At 31.8% G+C, this 16108-nt stretch overlaps 1 protein-coding gene across 1 annotated transcript in view; it reads left to right on the top strand.

Moving 5' to 3' along the window:
* The window catches only part of PolE2 (DNA polymerase epsilon subunit 2), a 40232-nt gene extending 26232 nt beyond the window's left edge, over positions 1-14000 (top strand). Inside the window, exons 9-11 of the mRNA XM_035354759.2 lie at positions 3744-3939; positions 4082-4258; positions 13807-14000. Of these exons, the coding sequence (XP_035210650.1) occupies positions 3744-3939; positions 4082-4258; positions 13807-13902 (469 nt within the window). The 3' untranslated portion in view covers positions 13903-14000. The remainder of the gene's footprint in view (positions 1-3743; positions 3940-4081; positions 4259-13806) is intronic.
* The last annotated feature ends 2108 nt before the right edge of the window (positions 14001-16108 follow it).

Below are 16108 nucleotides of genomic sequence, written 5' to 3'. Positions count from 1 at the left end.
ATAAATCATATGGTACTGAAGTTCCTAATTTACCACAGACCACAAGACATAAATTTGCTTCTCCAATACCATTCTAAATGTAAAGACATTAGGTATTTTTTTTAAACAGGAAGACGTGAAAAATGCGCAACAAGACTCGAACCACGAACCTCTTGAATACGTGCTGAGTGTGCTGACCACTACACTACGAAGCCATGCTAAGAAGGCGGGAGGTATACCTTATATATGCCCCCTTTTAAAAGGCGACTGGGGATTAGGGGACCCAATTGCCAAATCCTGGTGGTAGAGAATCATCATTCACCACCCTTTCAGTTTGGGCATCACTGTAGAGACCTTAGGTTATTTCAAAGCAGGAGAGATGAAAAATGAGCAGTACCTTCCCCAGGACTTGAAATAAGCACTGAGCATGCTGATCATTACACCAAGAAGAAATGTTAAGAAGGTGGGAGAAATACCTTATATAAGAATCTCAAACTTGCTTCACTAATTCTACTGTGATTATCTAATTGTCTTTCAACAGTCTTTCTTTCAATTCTTGTGACATTGATCTGTTTTCTCTGAAAGCTACCTCTATCCAGTACTAAAAAGCCAAAACTAATATGATGCTTTCTGATATGGCAGGGTTGCTGCATATGCTATTATCATTCTGTGTAGTTTACCTCTTTATGTCTTAAATCATTTTTTCTCTCTTACTTGTATGTTTAAAAGCAACATGTTGTATTCTTAACGTCTTTTACTTGTGAAAGCATGGAAAAATTCCATACTCCCTGCTGCTGACTAATAAACACAAGCAAAAGGTTTGCAAGGTCAAATCTGTAACCAGAATAAAAACACAAAGCTTTTTTTGCACATGCCTAATGCATCATTTAAAATGTGTCAAAACATTTATTAATTTTTAAAAATGAAAGAAAATTAATATTAATGAAGTGCTTTTCATTAATGAAGGAAAGAGATAATTTAAATTCAAGTTCCATATTGCTACTCTTAAATAAAACTTAATATTAGGCTTGGTTGCATATTTAATCTCTATTTATTTATTTATTTATTTATTTAATTGCCACTAGAGTGGGGGCATCATAGTTGTTCATAGTTCATAGTTGAGCTTTTAACTCTGATGCTTCTGCTGATGTGTGAATGCTTCTTCTGCACTTTCAACTTCTAAAAACTTAATTTATGCAAAAAGCTAATAGGATCTAACTGACAACCCAGAATTAAAGATATGATGAATTAATCATATTTTTTAAGTAATATTGTGACCATTTTCCTGATGTAATTGCGGTGACCATTTTCCTAATATGATTATGGAAAGTAATTGCTTTTTCTGACAACATTAATAAATAATAGTACGAAACATCATCTAAGATGACTGTTCCGTCCCATCCTATTGTTGTAACATTCATCTCACTAGAGGGTGCTGCGACTCCCCCCCGCCCAAACCAGCAGAACCTCTGTAGACCACGAATAGAGCAGTTGTTTCTTTAGGTTCCTGCACCATTTTTTTGTAATAGCCATCAGTGCTAGCAAGAGCGTACAGCTCTGATCTTTAAGACTCCTGTGCCTTTCTATTGTTGAATAAACTTTTATAATTGATTACGGTCCATTATTCTTTCGATGGATCTCGCTCTCTAACAATGACCACTTTCACAGGAAACCAAAATCATTTGAAATAGTGGATGATCAATTTAGAAAGTGTGCTTGTTAATTCTGCAGAAATCATCTATCATTTTTAAAAGACATTTTAAATGCAAGTCATAAATTTTTATCTTTTATTTTCAAGTTTTACTTTAGTACTTGTTTATTTACTAATAAAAGATGAATCAGATACAAAAGATACTGTTGCAACCTTTAAACTCCCTAGCATTTTTTCCTTTGGTGGGCATTAAATTCTTTATTTAATGTAATCTCAGGTCATCACATATTTGTAGTAGATAACTACATATGTAAAAGGTAATATTTATGTTATTCCTCCTCTTTTAGAATTATGCTGTGTTGATCAGATAGGGGCATTGAAAAGTTGGTGGATGTGTATTTCAAATATATGTTGTCATATGAGTCAGTATTTTAATTTCCAACACAGACAAAAACATGCTTAAAAATGCTTTCAAATTTTATTTCCATTATTTGAGTAATAGCTTTTATTGAATGATTCTTCATGGAATAATGAAAATAAATTTAAAAATGAAAGGCAGTAAAAATTATTCTTATTTAAAAAATGGTCCTTATGCCATCAAAAGAGGGAATGTGCATGTAACCAAAATACTTTAATGCCTTTGAAAATAAAGATAAAATTAATCAAAAGTGAAAAGGTTTTTGAAAATTCTTAAAAATAGAAATAACTTATAGGTTAGTTAAAATAATCGATACTTACATGCTAGCACAACCACCTTGGTATATTTGGGCACATTTTACATAAGAAAAGGACGATGACTTACGATTGTAAAAAATTGTTTATTACATACATCCATGTTATTATGTATATATTTTATGTTTTAGCTAGGTATTTATTTAAAAAAATTATATAATAAACCCATTTAAAAGCAGGGTTACCCCCCCCTTGTTGTGGTGTTTTTGTTTTGTTTTTTCTATCGTTTAGAAGAAATTTTCAAAGTAGTTTTCTTTTTAGTGATTTTGGGGCAAAATACTGTATTTCTGAAGAAATTTTACTGCAGTTTCTTTGCAGGCAAATTCCACAAGTCCATATTTTAAAATTGAGTTTAATACAAAAAATATCACAATTTGTCTATAAAAACTGTTAGAATTTGGAATACACATGAAAGTGGCTTGTTAAAAGTGAAGTATCGTTATGTGTATGGTAGCCAGAGTTTGGCACAATCTGAGACTTCGAACTTCCAAACAAAAATATGACTGAGCAAAATTTTGAAAGATCTTCAGAATAGGAAAGAAACAAACTGTTATGCTGGTTATTACAAAATGTGAAGGTTAATGGGTATAATAATATTGATAGAGAAAGCATGAAAAATCCCATATCACATGATGAGTCATGTATACCACAAACAAAAATTTTAAAATATGCAATTAAAAATACCTAGAACACAGCAGAATATTATATACAGAAATTTGCCATCAAAAAAATTGAGAACAATAGTAAAAGGAGGAAATGTACAACACTAGTTTGTGCTTCCAAGTAAATTTTGACCGAAAAGATATTCAAATATAGAAAATAATGCGAATAGATTGTCAGCTGTATTGGAGGCTTCTCTAATTTCTGACATTCTTCCAGCTATATTATGTATTATATCAAAGATGGATTAATTCAAAAATATATTATTTATCTCTTTAAGAATTTCTAAGAAATCAGTAAATGTAACAGAATGGCAGTTCCTACTAAGGTGGTTGCAATAATATTTAAGTACCAAATAATCTAAAGATTGATAAATATGTGAGGGAAAGAAGGAGTATTTTACTTAAGAGCAGATTTCTTTTGATAGGTGCACTTTATCCTACAGATCAGAATGCAGAATTTGGCCATAAAATCAAAGTTGCTACCAAAAATTCTGAATGGTGTGGGATAGTAGTAGTATTTGCTTTATAATAGAATGACAACTACTCATAAAAATAAGCTTGGTTTTTCTATTTCCTTTGTTAAAAAGGTTACAAACTAAGACATGAAATGTTCCAAAGTGAGTTTTTAATTTTTTCTATAGTTGAAATTATAGCTTGTTTTGTGTAGAAAGTTTCACTTCTAAGCATTGATTTCTATCTGTATAATTGGCATTTTTCAGACCTGCAATTCCACCTGCTTTTCTTGGTGATTTTTGCAAAAAAGTTCCATCTGCAATCTTTACGTCAAATCCTTGCCGTATTCAGTATTGCACTCAAGACATTGTTGTTTTTCGGGAAGATATCATATCAAAAATGTGTCGTAATAGTATTTATGCTCCATGGGAAAAGGATGAGAAAGTTGATGTACCAAATTTGGTAAGAGTAAATCCTTTACATTGGGATTATCATATGTCCAAATTGTTTTATTTTATGCTAATGTACTCAAAAAAAAAAAAAAAAAAAAAAAAAAAAGCTTTTAGTATGAAGCTAAAGAATTTTTATCACATTTTTTTTCCAGTTTGTAAAGACTGTTATTGCTAATGGTCACCTTGTACCATTGCCATTAAATGTTGCCCCTATATACTGGGAATACGATTATTCACTGTGGCTCTATCCGTTACCTGATGTGGTGGTTTGTGCTGATAAATTTGATCCTTATACTGTAACAAGTGCCAACAGTATATTTTTTAATCCTGTAAGTATTTGTTTATAATGCTATTTACCAGAAATATTATGGTCTTATAAACTGAAATTATAAACTTTCGAAATTAATTTAAAATCAAATGTAACAAACTGAATGCCATTACCTTTTAGATTTATTTTGAAATATTGTACTTACATTTCACTTAGTACTTTGATTTTCAAAATGTTTTTCTTTACTATTTTATTTTGTCTATGATTTTAAGATCATAAGAATAACTTAGAGTAAAAAAAAGAAAAAAAACTAAGAAAGCAAAATACAGTCAAAAGTCGTTAATCCGGACTCATCGGGACTTTGCCGATTCCGGATTATCAATTTTTACGGATTATAGATCATCAGTTTAAATCTGGTAAGATTGCATGCAGAAATTAATTAAAAATATAAAACTGTAATTTATGAAATAAAGAACAATTATGATCTAAAAGGTATCAAAATTTACAAAAAAAAAAAAAAAAAAAAAAAGCTTAATATTTATTTGTTTACTTTATTAAACATTTCTTTCAATGTAAGTTGTTTAAGTTGCTTTGTTTTATGTGATAATACGTTCTCTTTAATTCTATAAACAGACATAATTTCTTGTTCAGTTACAAAGTTCCGCTGTTCAAGTCCTATAATTGCTGTGTCGAGAATACCGACTAATTTGTCAATCGAAATTTTTTCGTTTTCAATAACCTCTGTGATGACGAGGAATTTGATTTAAATCATATCAAAGATGGAATACATCGAGATGAAATACTACATTTAGTAAGGAATTATAAGCCAAATAAAATGAAAACATCTGCCCTGAAGATAAGAATAATGCTGACAGATCAACTTCCAATTCATTGCCTCCCACCGCAGAGCTGCGTGAAATTGATAAACAGATTTCGGAATGGTTAGGTCATTTTTTTTCAGCAATTCCACTTTTGTTTAATGGACTTCGAGACATACTTTCGCTTTGTAGATCCTTTACATATTAGTAAATGTATATCGGAAGTTCTATTTGACATAATCGAAAGTTCAAGCTTACTTTTATAAAATTGCTCTAATAGTCTGCAAAAAATATTAAGCCAGGGATCCAATTCGAAGATTAAGGAACAACGCAATCTGCAACATTAACTGAATTAGATAATTTTAGCCAAAGAAAGTCTATGATTCTTTGGTTTTAGCTTAGCTTATACCATCCGTTATACGTTAAAGGTGCATGGGCACATGCATATTCATAGCCATAAAGGTCTTACGTGTCAACGCAACGTATGCGCAGAAAGTTTGTAGCTTTGAGGTCCGGATTATAGATCATTCCGGATTATGGGTGTCCGAATTAACGACTTTTGACTGTACTGCATTTCTTTGATTTTAAGATATAAATAAAATGAAAACCAAAGAATGTTTCATGAATACTTCTTTTTGTGGTAGAATTTTATTTTGTAACATTACTGTTACCTGTTTATCATAATGTAAGTGATTTATAGCTTTTTTTTTTTTTTTTTTAATTTCTTAAATAGCAAATCCAGACTTTTCTTAACCCTGGATATCAGTATTCTGTCAAGCTATATTTTGATCCAGAATCTGATCTATCCAATTCTCCGAAATAGCTTTTATCTTAACCATCCCATAATACACCAATGCTGATCATTTAGAGCATTGAAATATAGTATTTATAAGTGATTTGCTGATTGCAGGCAAGACATCTGCATAAAGGTAGACTGTTGAGTGTCATGTGCAAAGTTTGATTAAATTCAAAGAAAATAAAGTGGAATTTTAATACATCATTTTCATCAGAGAGGTCTGTATGGGAGTTTTGCATCTTAAAAGCAATGATATATGTTACTTCAGAGAACCAGATAATGCATAATGCACACAGAAACAGCCAAGACACTTGGTGGGTTAGCTTAAAATACAGATTTTGTTTAAAGAGTTTAAAAATTATTTAATTAATAAAGATATTTTTAATATTTTTACATGTACCATTTGATTATAAGGTTTTTAGTTTCTCCATCTGCGTTCAAAGGTTGTCAGGTTATGTTAGTAATCACTGTCATTAAGCTGCAAAGAAAAAAAAAAAATTGTTTCTTTTCTGATATAGAATTTCATCATCATCACCCTTTACGTGTATATAGTGCACCTTTTGGATTAATATTTTTTCTTCTGCTGGCATTTATTATATCAGTTCTGAAACAATTATGTTTAATATGTATTTTGAGAATATTGTACATACAGTGGAACCCCACTCTACTAAACCTGGTTTATAATGAAGCCTTCTATATTACAAACTTTTTTGGGTTCCATCAACTTTCCTGTACACTCAGTATTATAGTGTTACATCGAGCATCTAGAGTAGGAAAATTGGATGTAAAACTGTATGGATGTCTTCTACTGCAATTTTTTTCGCATTTTTCATATTATTATAACCAAGATGCCTTAGTCTCCTGTATAGTATGCAAGATGCATTCCTTTTAACAAAATCATCTAAAGTTCTTAAAATTGTCAAGAATTATATTATATAAAACATTCTCATTATTCTGAAATCTCTACCATTGCCATTCACTAATAATATTATTTCCAGACACTTCCAAATAATTGCATAAATAAAATTTACTCTTCATCAACAATTACTTTTTCTGATCAACAGCAGCATAAATCACATTCTTAAATCTGTAAAAGCTATTTCTTCAAGTTATATCAGCCCTACCTTTTATCTTACTGATGATTTCATATATTTCATTTACAAATAAGTCACATATAAAATAAAAACTGAAATAGTATTAGAAGAAAATCTGAACTATTGTAGTACTATTGCTTTTTTGTGGATAAAAATACATAATTATTTTGATTATTTTCACAATTTTATTGTTTTTCAGCTTCTCTTTGATTATATTTATAAGATGTATTCTCTCCTTCCCGTTGATTATATTCCTGAGAGATGTGAAACTGTTATGTCAAAATCATTTTTTTTTTAAATGCAGTGACTCATTCTGCAAAGGCTTAACCTTTTGCTTATGATTTCTGTGTTTTGAGAACAGTTATCAATTTGGTCCACTACTTACGAGTCACATGAAAATTGTGGGCAAAGATTATTTTTCCTTGATCTGAATACGAATCTGGCTCTTTCACTGTGTACAGTAAAATTTTTAAGTGTTCATTATTTCAACAAACACACTCAAGGGAATGAGATTTATGCTCTCCTCATTAACCAAAATTCGCAAGGCATAATACTCTGACTAAGTCAGCACCTAGTTCCACATCTGCAGACACATAAGTCTACTCATAAAATTTACATAAGTCTGTATTAAGACACTTATCAAATAATATAGAGTCAAATGTTTCCAGCATGTATTTAGCATTTCCTCTTCTGTATATGCATAATACTTAATGATTTTTATCTATGAGCCTGTATTTTAATTCTATTTTGTAACTGTATTTTTGTATTTGTTATTTCATATGAATTTTATTATGAATATGCATAACTACCATAGCAAATAGCAACAACAAATGTCAAAACAGTAAACAAATGCAATCTGCCCTTGAATGGCCCTGTAAATGCTCTTGTTAACATGCTAAAAAGCTCCCGAGGCGGCCTCTTGAGGCCTCAGGGAGTTATTTCTGCAGGGTGCAGGACACATGCCTGTTTACACCTCTGTTAGACATCAGGCATCCCCGTCCTCCATCACCAACCAACCAACAGATGACTCTAAAGGGTCTGTTTCATGGTAGAGAATTTGCGTAAGCTTGAATCTGTTCTTTAAAAAGTTCTAGTGATGCTAACATGGGTTGTATTTGCCTTATAGAAAGACATTTGCCCCCTTTATACCAGCAAATCCCATAAAAAAGGAAACTAGAAGACAGTGTGCTGTGTGTTGCTCTGAGGGGGGGGAATAGAAAGCAAATACATAAAGAGACTCACATTTGGTGAGAAGAGTGTCAAATTGAATTATGTTTTTAATCACTATAAACAGTTAGTAATATTTATAAATAACTAACACTTTTTACTTTGCAAAAAATTGACTAAAAATTAAATTAATTGAAAATAAAGAATATCGTGGGCAATTCGTAACTTGCAAATTGTGCCTGCTGAAATTGTGTATGCCGTATTATATATAATTTGAATCTACAAAATGAAGTTAAAATTTTTGTATTATTTAAAAATTTATGTTATTAAAAAATTATTGTTAAAGATGTGAATAGCAATAAATGTAGATGGAGAAAATGTAAAATTTCCTGTATTTCAGGAATGGAAAGTATGAAAATTGAGCTGTATGTAGAGAGTTAATGTTGTCTTTTGTGATCTTCAATATCTATACTATTAATATCTGTGCCATTAATACTACAGTCAAATACCGAAAATCCGCCTACCTGAAATCTGCGTTGCCTCTCAATACATAAACATTTAGTTTATAGGTTCCGGAAACCGCACCATAAAGTACAAAATATCGAAGAAAAAAATACTTACTGGATAATGACATCATAATTACCGAATAATAATGAGTCATAACGGAAATAGGAATTAGAGCAGGCATTGGAAGCAGAATTTAGAAAGGCACTATGCAGTTGAACTTAAGACCCACAGATATTGCATCAGATGGGAAAATGCCTAGTGCCAGCTCTGTGTATGATGCATTGAGACATAATAATTAGATGGATCTTTTAAATTGTAAGTTTTCAATTTCTTTATTAATAAAAAAATTCCTTTATATAATGCCTGCTCAAGTGATAAGATTCGAAGCTTTTCTGATATTTTCCTCCATGCTTGTGTCTAGTAAACAGTATAGAAAATAAAGGGAAAATAAACATATTAAGAAAAAGATTCTAGTGTCATGAGTAAAACATTCAAATATTATGTCTTTATTGTTCTTCCAGGCATTCTCCAAAAAGTAAGAAATTGACATCATGACACTCTTATCATAATGTCAAATTATTGACATCGTGATAAGAGTTTTTTTCCTCTCCAATCTGCATTGAGGTGAAAAAACAGACGTTTAACTCAACTCTTCTTTCAAGTTCACGCTTCCTTGTTGTTGTACTTTCTGAGCTTTGAAATAAACGAGATCGTTTAGTGATGTGATTTTTTTTTTGTCCGGATATTTTGTGGGTAAATTAAAAATATTTTAAATTTCAGCACTTTTTAATACAATGACAGATAAGAAACACGATTGTGATTTTACTGCTTGCAACGTTGAAAAACGTAAACACGTTGCATTAACGGTAACGAAAAAAGTGGAAATTCTTCTAAAGATGGAGGCATGTGCTACTGCTCAGTTTATAGTAGAATCGTATGGAATTGGCACACAGACTGTGTATGATATACAGAACAATAAAGAAAATCTGTTGAAATTTTACAGCAACAGTGACTTTAACACTGGAATCCGAAACTGGAAATCTTTACATGAGGTGAAATCGGCAAACCTCGATGCTGTCTTGTACGAGTGGTTCCGGCAGCAGCAAAGTTATGGGGTACCTATTTCAGAACTACTCCTGAGAGAAAAGGGGAAGCAGATGCATGCTGATTTAAAAATAGAGGAGCCTAATGTAAATGAATAATATAATCAGTTTATATATGTTATAATAATTTAATGCATATAATTAATTATTTTATTAATGTATATAATAATTTAATTAAATATCTAATATGCCTTATTTATTTTGCACTTTTAGTCTGAATATTTTTTCTGTCCTAAAATCTGCACAACCTCTGGTCCCAAAGCTTTGCGGATTTCTGGACTTTTACTGTATTAATATATATACTATCATTTAATAATATTTATTAATATCTGTTTGTGGCATTAACTCCACTTTAATCAGCCAAGATATAAATTAAAAACTCTGAAATCACTTATTTTTGTCCTCACTTTTCCGGGTGGCAACAGTCTCACGTGCTGGAGGTAAAAATCTGCTTCATGTTCAAAAGTGATGCCACTGCTCACTTTCAAATCGTAGAGTTTGAGAGTTTGTTAATAAAAAAATTGCGAGTTTTACAAACTATGAAATGAAAAGAGCATTACCAAACATTTAATATATTACTCTGAATTTGAAAAAATAATCTGAAGCCATTTCGTCTAATTTCATCTTCACAACTTTAATCAGTCGGGATAATAATTAAAAACTCTAAACACTAATTTTTGCACTCATTTATCCAAATGGCAACAGTCTTGTGCGTTGGAGACAAAAATTCTTTATTTCGAAAAGGTTGCTACTGCTCACTTTCAAATTGTAGAGTTTGTTAATAAAAAAATTTGGAAGTTTTACAAAATCTGAAATAAAACTAGCATTGCCTGACAGTAAACATAATTATTATGTAAGGTCATATTCTGACATTGAAGAAAGAACGCAGTTGCATGTGACGTCATTGTACAGGCCATTTTGCCTGTATGTCAAAAATTTTTTGTTAACACGTTGACTTCCACAGCACTTTTTGGATTCCGGTCCAAGAAGCCAAATCGATTTAATCATATTATATTATTAAAAATACCAATTATGATTCGTAACAGTCATTAAAAAGTTTACAGGATTTTTTAATTTGTAGAAAAAAAGAGTCCTACGAATTATCTAGTAGGCAGCTTTTGTTAGACAAAGCTCTTCGCAGAAGCCCACTACGAGTTGATTCATACAGACATGCTTCGACTTGTCGCATCTGTACAGCTAAAACAAGCGAGTAAGTAACTCGTAGTGGCGCAAAAGTGGCAAATCAAGAAACTACGAGATAACTCATATTGGACGTCCTGAAGAAGAGCGCTAATCCGAGTTATCTTGTGTTGGGCAGTCAACGTGTTAATGTCAGCAAGTTAAATTAATAGCTGCTGTTGGCAACTTTTTTGTTTCAGGTTAGTGTAATTGACACAATGTGTTATTGCCATGTTATTTCTTTTATTGATATTGAGAAAATGTTGTTATATTACATTAAATTTAAATTATGACATCATTATGTATTAACCTGAAGTGTAAAAAATTTTTGTTACCTGGTTTGTTAATAATAATTACGTCGCGTATTCGCAAACTAAGTACCGTTTCATTCTAGCGCCATCGCAGCGCTGTGGTAGGCGTCCCGCGCATGCGCACTAGTCTTTCTTGTTCACTGACTTTCAATTGTCACCATTTTGGTTGCTCTATGTTGTGTTTTCAGTTTGCTGTGCACATTCAAAATGTTTAAGACAATTAGTTCTCCCGCTGACTGTGAGATTCGTGCCATGATTAAATTTTTGAACGCCAGGAATGTTAAACTGGCCGAAATTTATCGTCAAGTGACAGAAGTTTACGGTGAATATGCAATAAGTGATGGAATGGTGAGAAAGTGGGTAAGAATGTTTAATGCAGGTCGAACAAATGTCCATGCCAAGGCTCGGAGTGGTCGGCCTTCTGTTGTCACCGATGATTTGGTAAGAAAAGTTGATGAAGCAATTCATGAGAACAGACGCTTCACAATGACAACTCTTTCAAAGGCATTTCCACAAATTTCACGTATTGTTTCGTTCGAAATTGTGTCTGACCGCTTGAATTATCGCAAACTGTTCCCGATGGGTTCCAAAAATGCTCACTGATGTTCACGAAACAAAGCTACTTGGTAGTGCCCTGATATTTCTCACGCGGTACAGTGATGAGGAAGAAAACTTTTTAAACCAAATTGTGACAGGTGATGAAACTTGTGTGTGTCATTTCACACCAGAATCGAAACAACAATCGATGGAGTGGAGACACACTCATTCTCCGAAAAAACAAAAGTTCAAAGTGACAGTGTCATCACAAAAAATCATGTGCACTGTCTTCTGGGATAGGAAAGGCGGTTTGCTTACTGAATTTCTTCCCAGAGGTGAAACCATTAATGCGGCACAATAGTGTGAGACTTTAACAAAACTAAGGCGTGCCATTCAAAACAAACGAAGACGAATGCTCAGTAAAGGAATTGTGTTGCTCCATGACAATGCTCGGCCCCATACTGCTGGTGTCACTCAATCGTTAATTCGACAGTTTCATTGGGAGCAGTTCGATCACCCGCCATACAGCCCTGACTTGGCACCATCCGACTATCACTTGCTCCTGCACATGAAGCGCGAGCTTGGTGACAAGCGCTTTGGATCTGACGATGACACGAAAATGCTGTGGAGTCGTGGTTATCGAAACTGGCGGGAAGTTTCTTTGACGATGGTATACAAAAACTGGTCACCCGCTATGACAAGTGTTTGATCATTGGCGGAAACTATGTTGAAAAATAGTTTAAGATATGTATTTTCATGTAAAAATAAAATTGGATTCAAAAAAATTGTTTTACTATTTTTTTTTCAAAACGGTACTTAGTTTCCGAATACGCCTCATATTTACGATTTGGTTGTTGCTTAGGAAGAATAAACGAATTTCATTCATATTGAAATGTTTTTATAGATTTGCTTTTCAGAGGTAAATAGAACTATAAAATTTACTTGGGCTACAGCCCACTTTCATATTTTCTGCCACTGCAGGACAGTATATGTTAGTACAGGCTGCTTGTGAAACCAAGAGTGTTCTTTTGTTACACACAGATTCATAACATATTGTTACGAATTTGGTATTTAAAAAGCTAATGTTAGTTTAATTATAAATTAAATGGTTTTGACGAATATTAAAAGAAAGCTAAGCCAGAAAATTGAAAATACAAGAGCGCATGCATTAAATAAATAAATATCTCTTTTTGATCTAATGTTAGTTTAATTATAAATTAAATGGTTTTGACGAATATTAAAAGAAAGCTAAGCCAGAAAATTGAAAATACAAGAGCGCATGCATTAAATAAATAAATATCTCTTTTTGATTTCGAGAAAGTACTGGAAAATTCTAGCGCGTGATTTTAAAATCTTATAATAGGAGGAAAACATCTCAGTTTGTTGTAGTTGCTTAGTTTGTTGTTGTTTAGAAAACTGCTCTTGTTGATTGTAGCGAATTCGCGGATTAGCGTTCTTTAGCTGTTTTGAATTACGTTCTCTTGGACATTTGAGTAGTTAAAAGATAAACTGCCGTGCGATATTGTAATACTGCATGATAATTTGAGAAAATTTAAGCATTTTTCTTGTGATAATAATAAATTTTTGTTCATTTTTCATCGGACTTGTGCATTCATTTCATAATGAACCTGTACGCACGCAACAATATTCATTTATTCATAGCATAACACAGATTCATTTCTGTGTTAGGCTTTGTTATTTAAGCATTTCCTCCCCTCTTTGCTTATGTGTGTAGTATTGTCAGCTTTTGGGGTACACACTGGGTCATGTCCTTGGTAGTGACATGGTTAAATAAATGGATTTTGCTTGTTTGCTTAATAGATAAGTCTCTAGCTATTCAGAAATATATTCCTTGTTTGTTCTTAACTTGTTTTGTTTGCAAGTTTCTGTTTTTAAGCTTTACAAAGTTACTTTGCTATTTATGATTTTTATAAATTAAAATATTTTATATTATCAGATTATGTAATTTCTATAGTAACTTTCTATTAATTGAGCAATATGAATTAATTTGTATTTATTTAGGCAAAATTTGTGTTTTCTTCTCAGAAAATGTTCAAAATACTCTGTTATTAAATCCCCATTGTGATACTTTTATAGGGCTCTTTATCTCGGTCCAACTTCTCCTTTAAAGTTTACTTTCCATCAGCAAGAGAAGTTGAAGACAGTGAAATTACTGATGATATACCTGGTTAAGTTATTTTTGATAGTCTGATTTTATGTATAGCCTGGTTTTATATATTGTATAAATATATTTTTATTACAAAATAAATTATTTGTTAAAAATTATATAATTTTGTTTCTTTTCACTTGATAATGGTATGCATATTCAGTTCCATTATAAAATTATCTCTTGTGTACTCTAAAATGCCAGTAAAACTATTACAAGTAAGTCTGTGTGAAACACGTAGCAGTGGACATAATTTTCTACTACACATATGCAACAGTAATACACATCTGTAACAGCTACTGTAAGAATGATAATTTTTCATAAAATTGTAATTAATATGATTTAACAGTTACAACTCATGAAGATGGGCCAAAGCATTTTGGAAGTATAGTTGTTGCCTTGTATAAAAAATGTAATCCATTCTGTGATGGTTTTATTGTGTGGACAAATTTTAATCCATTTCTGAGCAGAGTCAAAATTTGCCAAATGCTATAAAAATGTCACAAAATATTAAAAACCACATCAATATTCGAAATGCATAGTATCTTTTAATTTATTATTAATAAAATTATTTACACAAATTTTATGTGACACATCACAGTTTTTTAGTCCAGTTTACTCCGAGTCCTCCTTGGTTTCTTCTGCTTGGAAACTTAGCTGTTCTGTATTTTTGTACATATTTTTTGTTAGTTTTATGCATGATCCTTGTTTAAAAAGCTATTTAAAATTGTTTAGAAGTTGCCTAAACTTATTTTAATTTTCCTCAGGATGGTATTGAAGAAGTGCATGATTATTATTGAATACATCAGCCACTCTGTTTATGTTAATTTATATAGAATGCCGTTGTTTGCTGTGACCTTGATATCTTACCATGTAATTAAATAAATTTATTTTCTGAAAACATGGAATCTGTCTAATTTCCACTTCTTCAGGATGTCCTTAATAGCTGTAGTTGGCATGGGCTTTTTGTATTCTCATTCTTTTCACCAAAAGACACTTAATACTTCTTCATGAGCTTCCTCTTGTTCCTAATCAGAGTATTTGCAGTTCTTATGTGTGAATATAATATGAAGAAAAATATTGTTTTTGTTACATAGCATAAGCACATATATCTTTTGTATTTATGATTTGTAAAATAGAAAGTAAAACAGATTCATCTCCACATTTAATATATGATGAAAATAACATGTGGGAGGTTTTGAGGTCCATGGTGGCATTTATTATGAGGAAGATAGATGCAGAAGTAAAATTTGGATTTGCTTATGCAACTATTCCAGGGGTTGTGCTCTAAGAATTCTTGGAAAGCCTTCACTAATGATAGCATTGTGGCTTTAAAGAGTCTGTATTAATGTGGCCAGTATTAGCAGGCAAGAATTGTTTCATGGCACTGGCATTTAACTTTGTGTAATAACAATGGAACTCTGAGGCCTCAGTAAACATCAAAGGAAGATTGTTAAATTAACATGAGATTTAGAAGTCAACAAGGAACATAAGTACCACTAATGAATGCGTGATACCGAGTTATTTGCCTTTCCTGGAACTGAAAACATCTCGGTTGGATATGACTGTAAATGACTAACATAATCTGAGAAGTTGCATGTCAAACAATTTTGAGTAGATTGAAATCTTTCTGTATGGTGAAAATCTCATGAAATTATGGCTCTCACAACCTAATGGTGGTGGTTCCATAACAGTATGTGGCTTGTTAAGTTAGAATTTGGTAAACATTCTTTACCTGAACTTTATCTTTGCTTTGGTTGTGTCTACTGAAAAGTTTTCTGTTATGAGGTGGAATTTATCTGCCAGTATGTCTGTGATTCAAGTTAATGTTCAAAGATCTTAATTCACATTTCAACAATTGCAATAATTAGTTTCAGAAAGCAGTCTCTTAAGTGATAAACTGCACTCGGTAACATTGCTTTGTTTACTGAGTTGCAGTAATTGCAAGAGATATCTGGCTGTTACTTTTCTCTTCTGTAAGTTGTTTATTAAAAGTAAAGAAAAATTGAAAGTTTCTGCAAATTTTGCTTGATTGTAAGAAGTATTGCTTGAATATTTATGCTTCACATCATGCATAAAGCAAGATGCCCTTCATGAAACTGTACTGCAGTTTATGGTGTGATCTTCATATACTATGAATTGTGAAATATATATTTTGATATTACATTTTCCTTACAAAGTGTAAATGTTTAAGACCATTGAAACATTTGTTTTTCCTTCTCACTGAGAAAA

This window comes from Stegodyphus dumicola, chromosome 1 (assembly GCF_044657685.1).
Source record: "Stegodyphus dumicola isolate Sdum_Otavi_A_Nest chromosome 1, ASM4465768v1".
In the NCBI taxonomy this organism is placed as follows: Eukaryota; Metazoa; Arthropoda; class Arachnida; order Araneae; family Eresidae; genus Stegodyphus; species Stegodyphus dumicola.
This window is presented reverse-complemented; position numbering and strand designations above follow the sequence as displayed.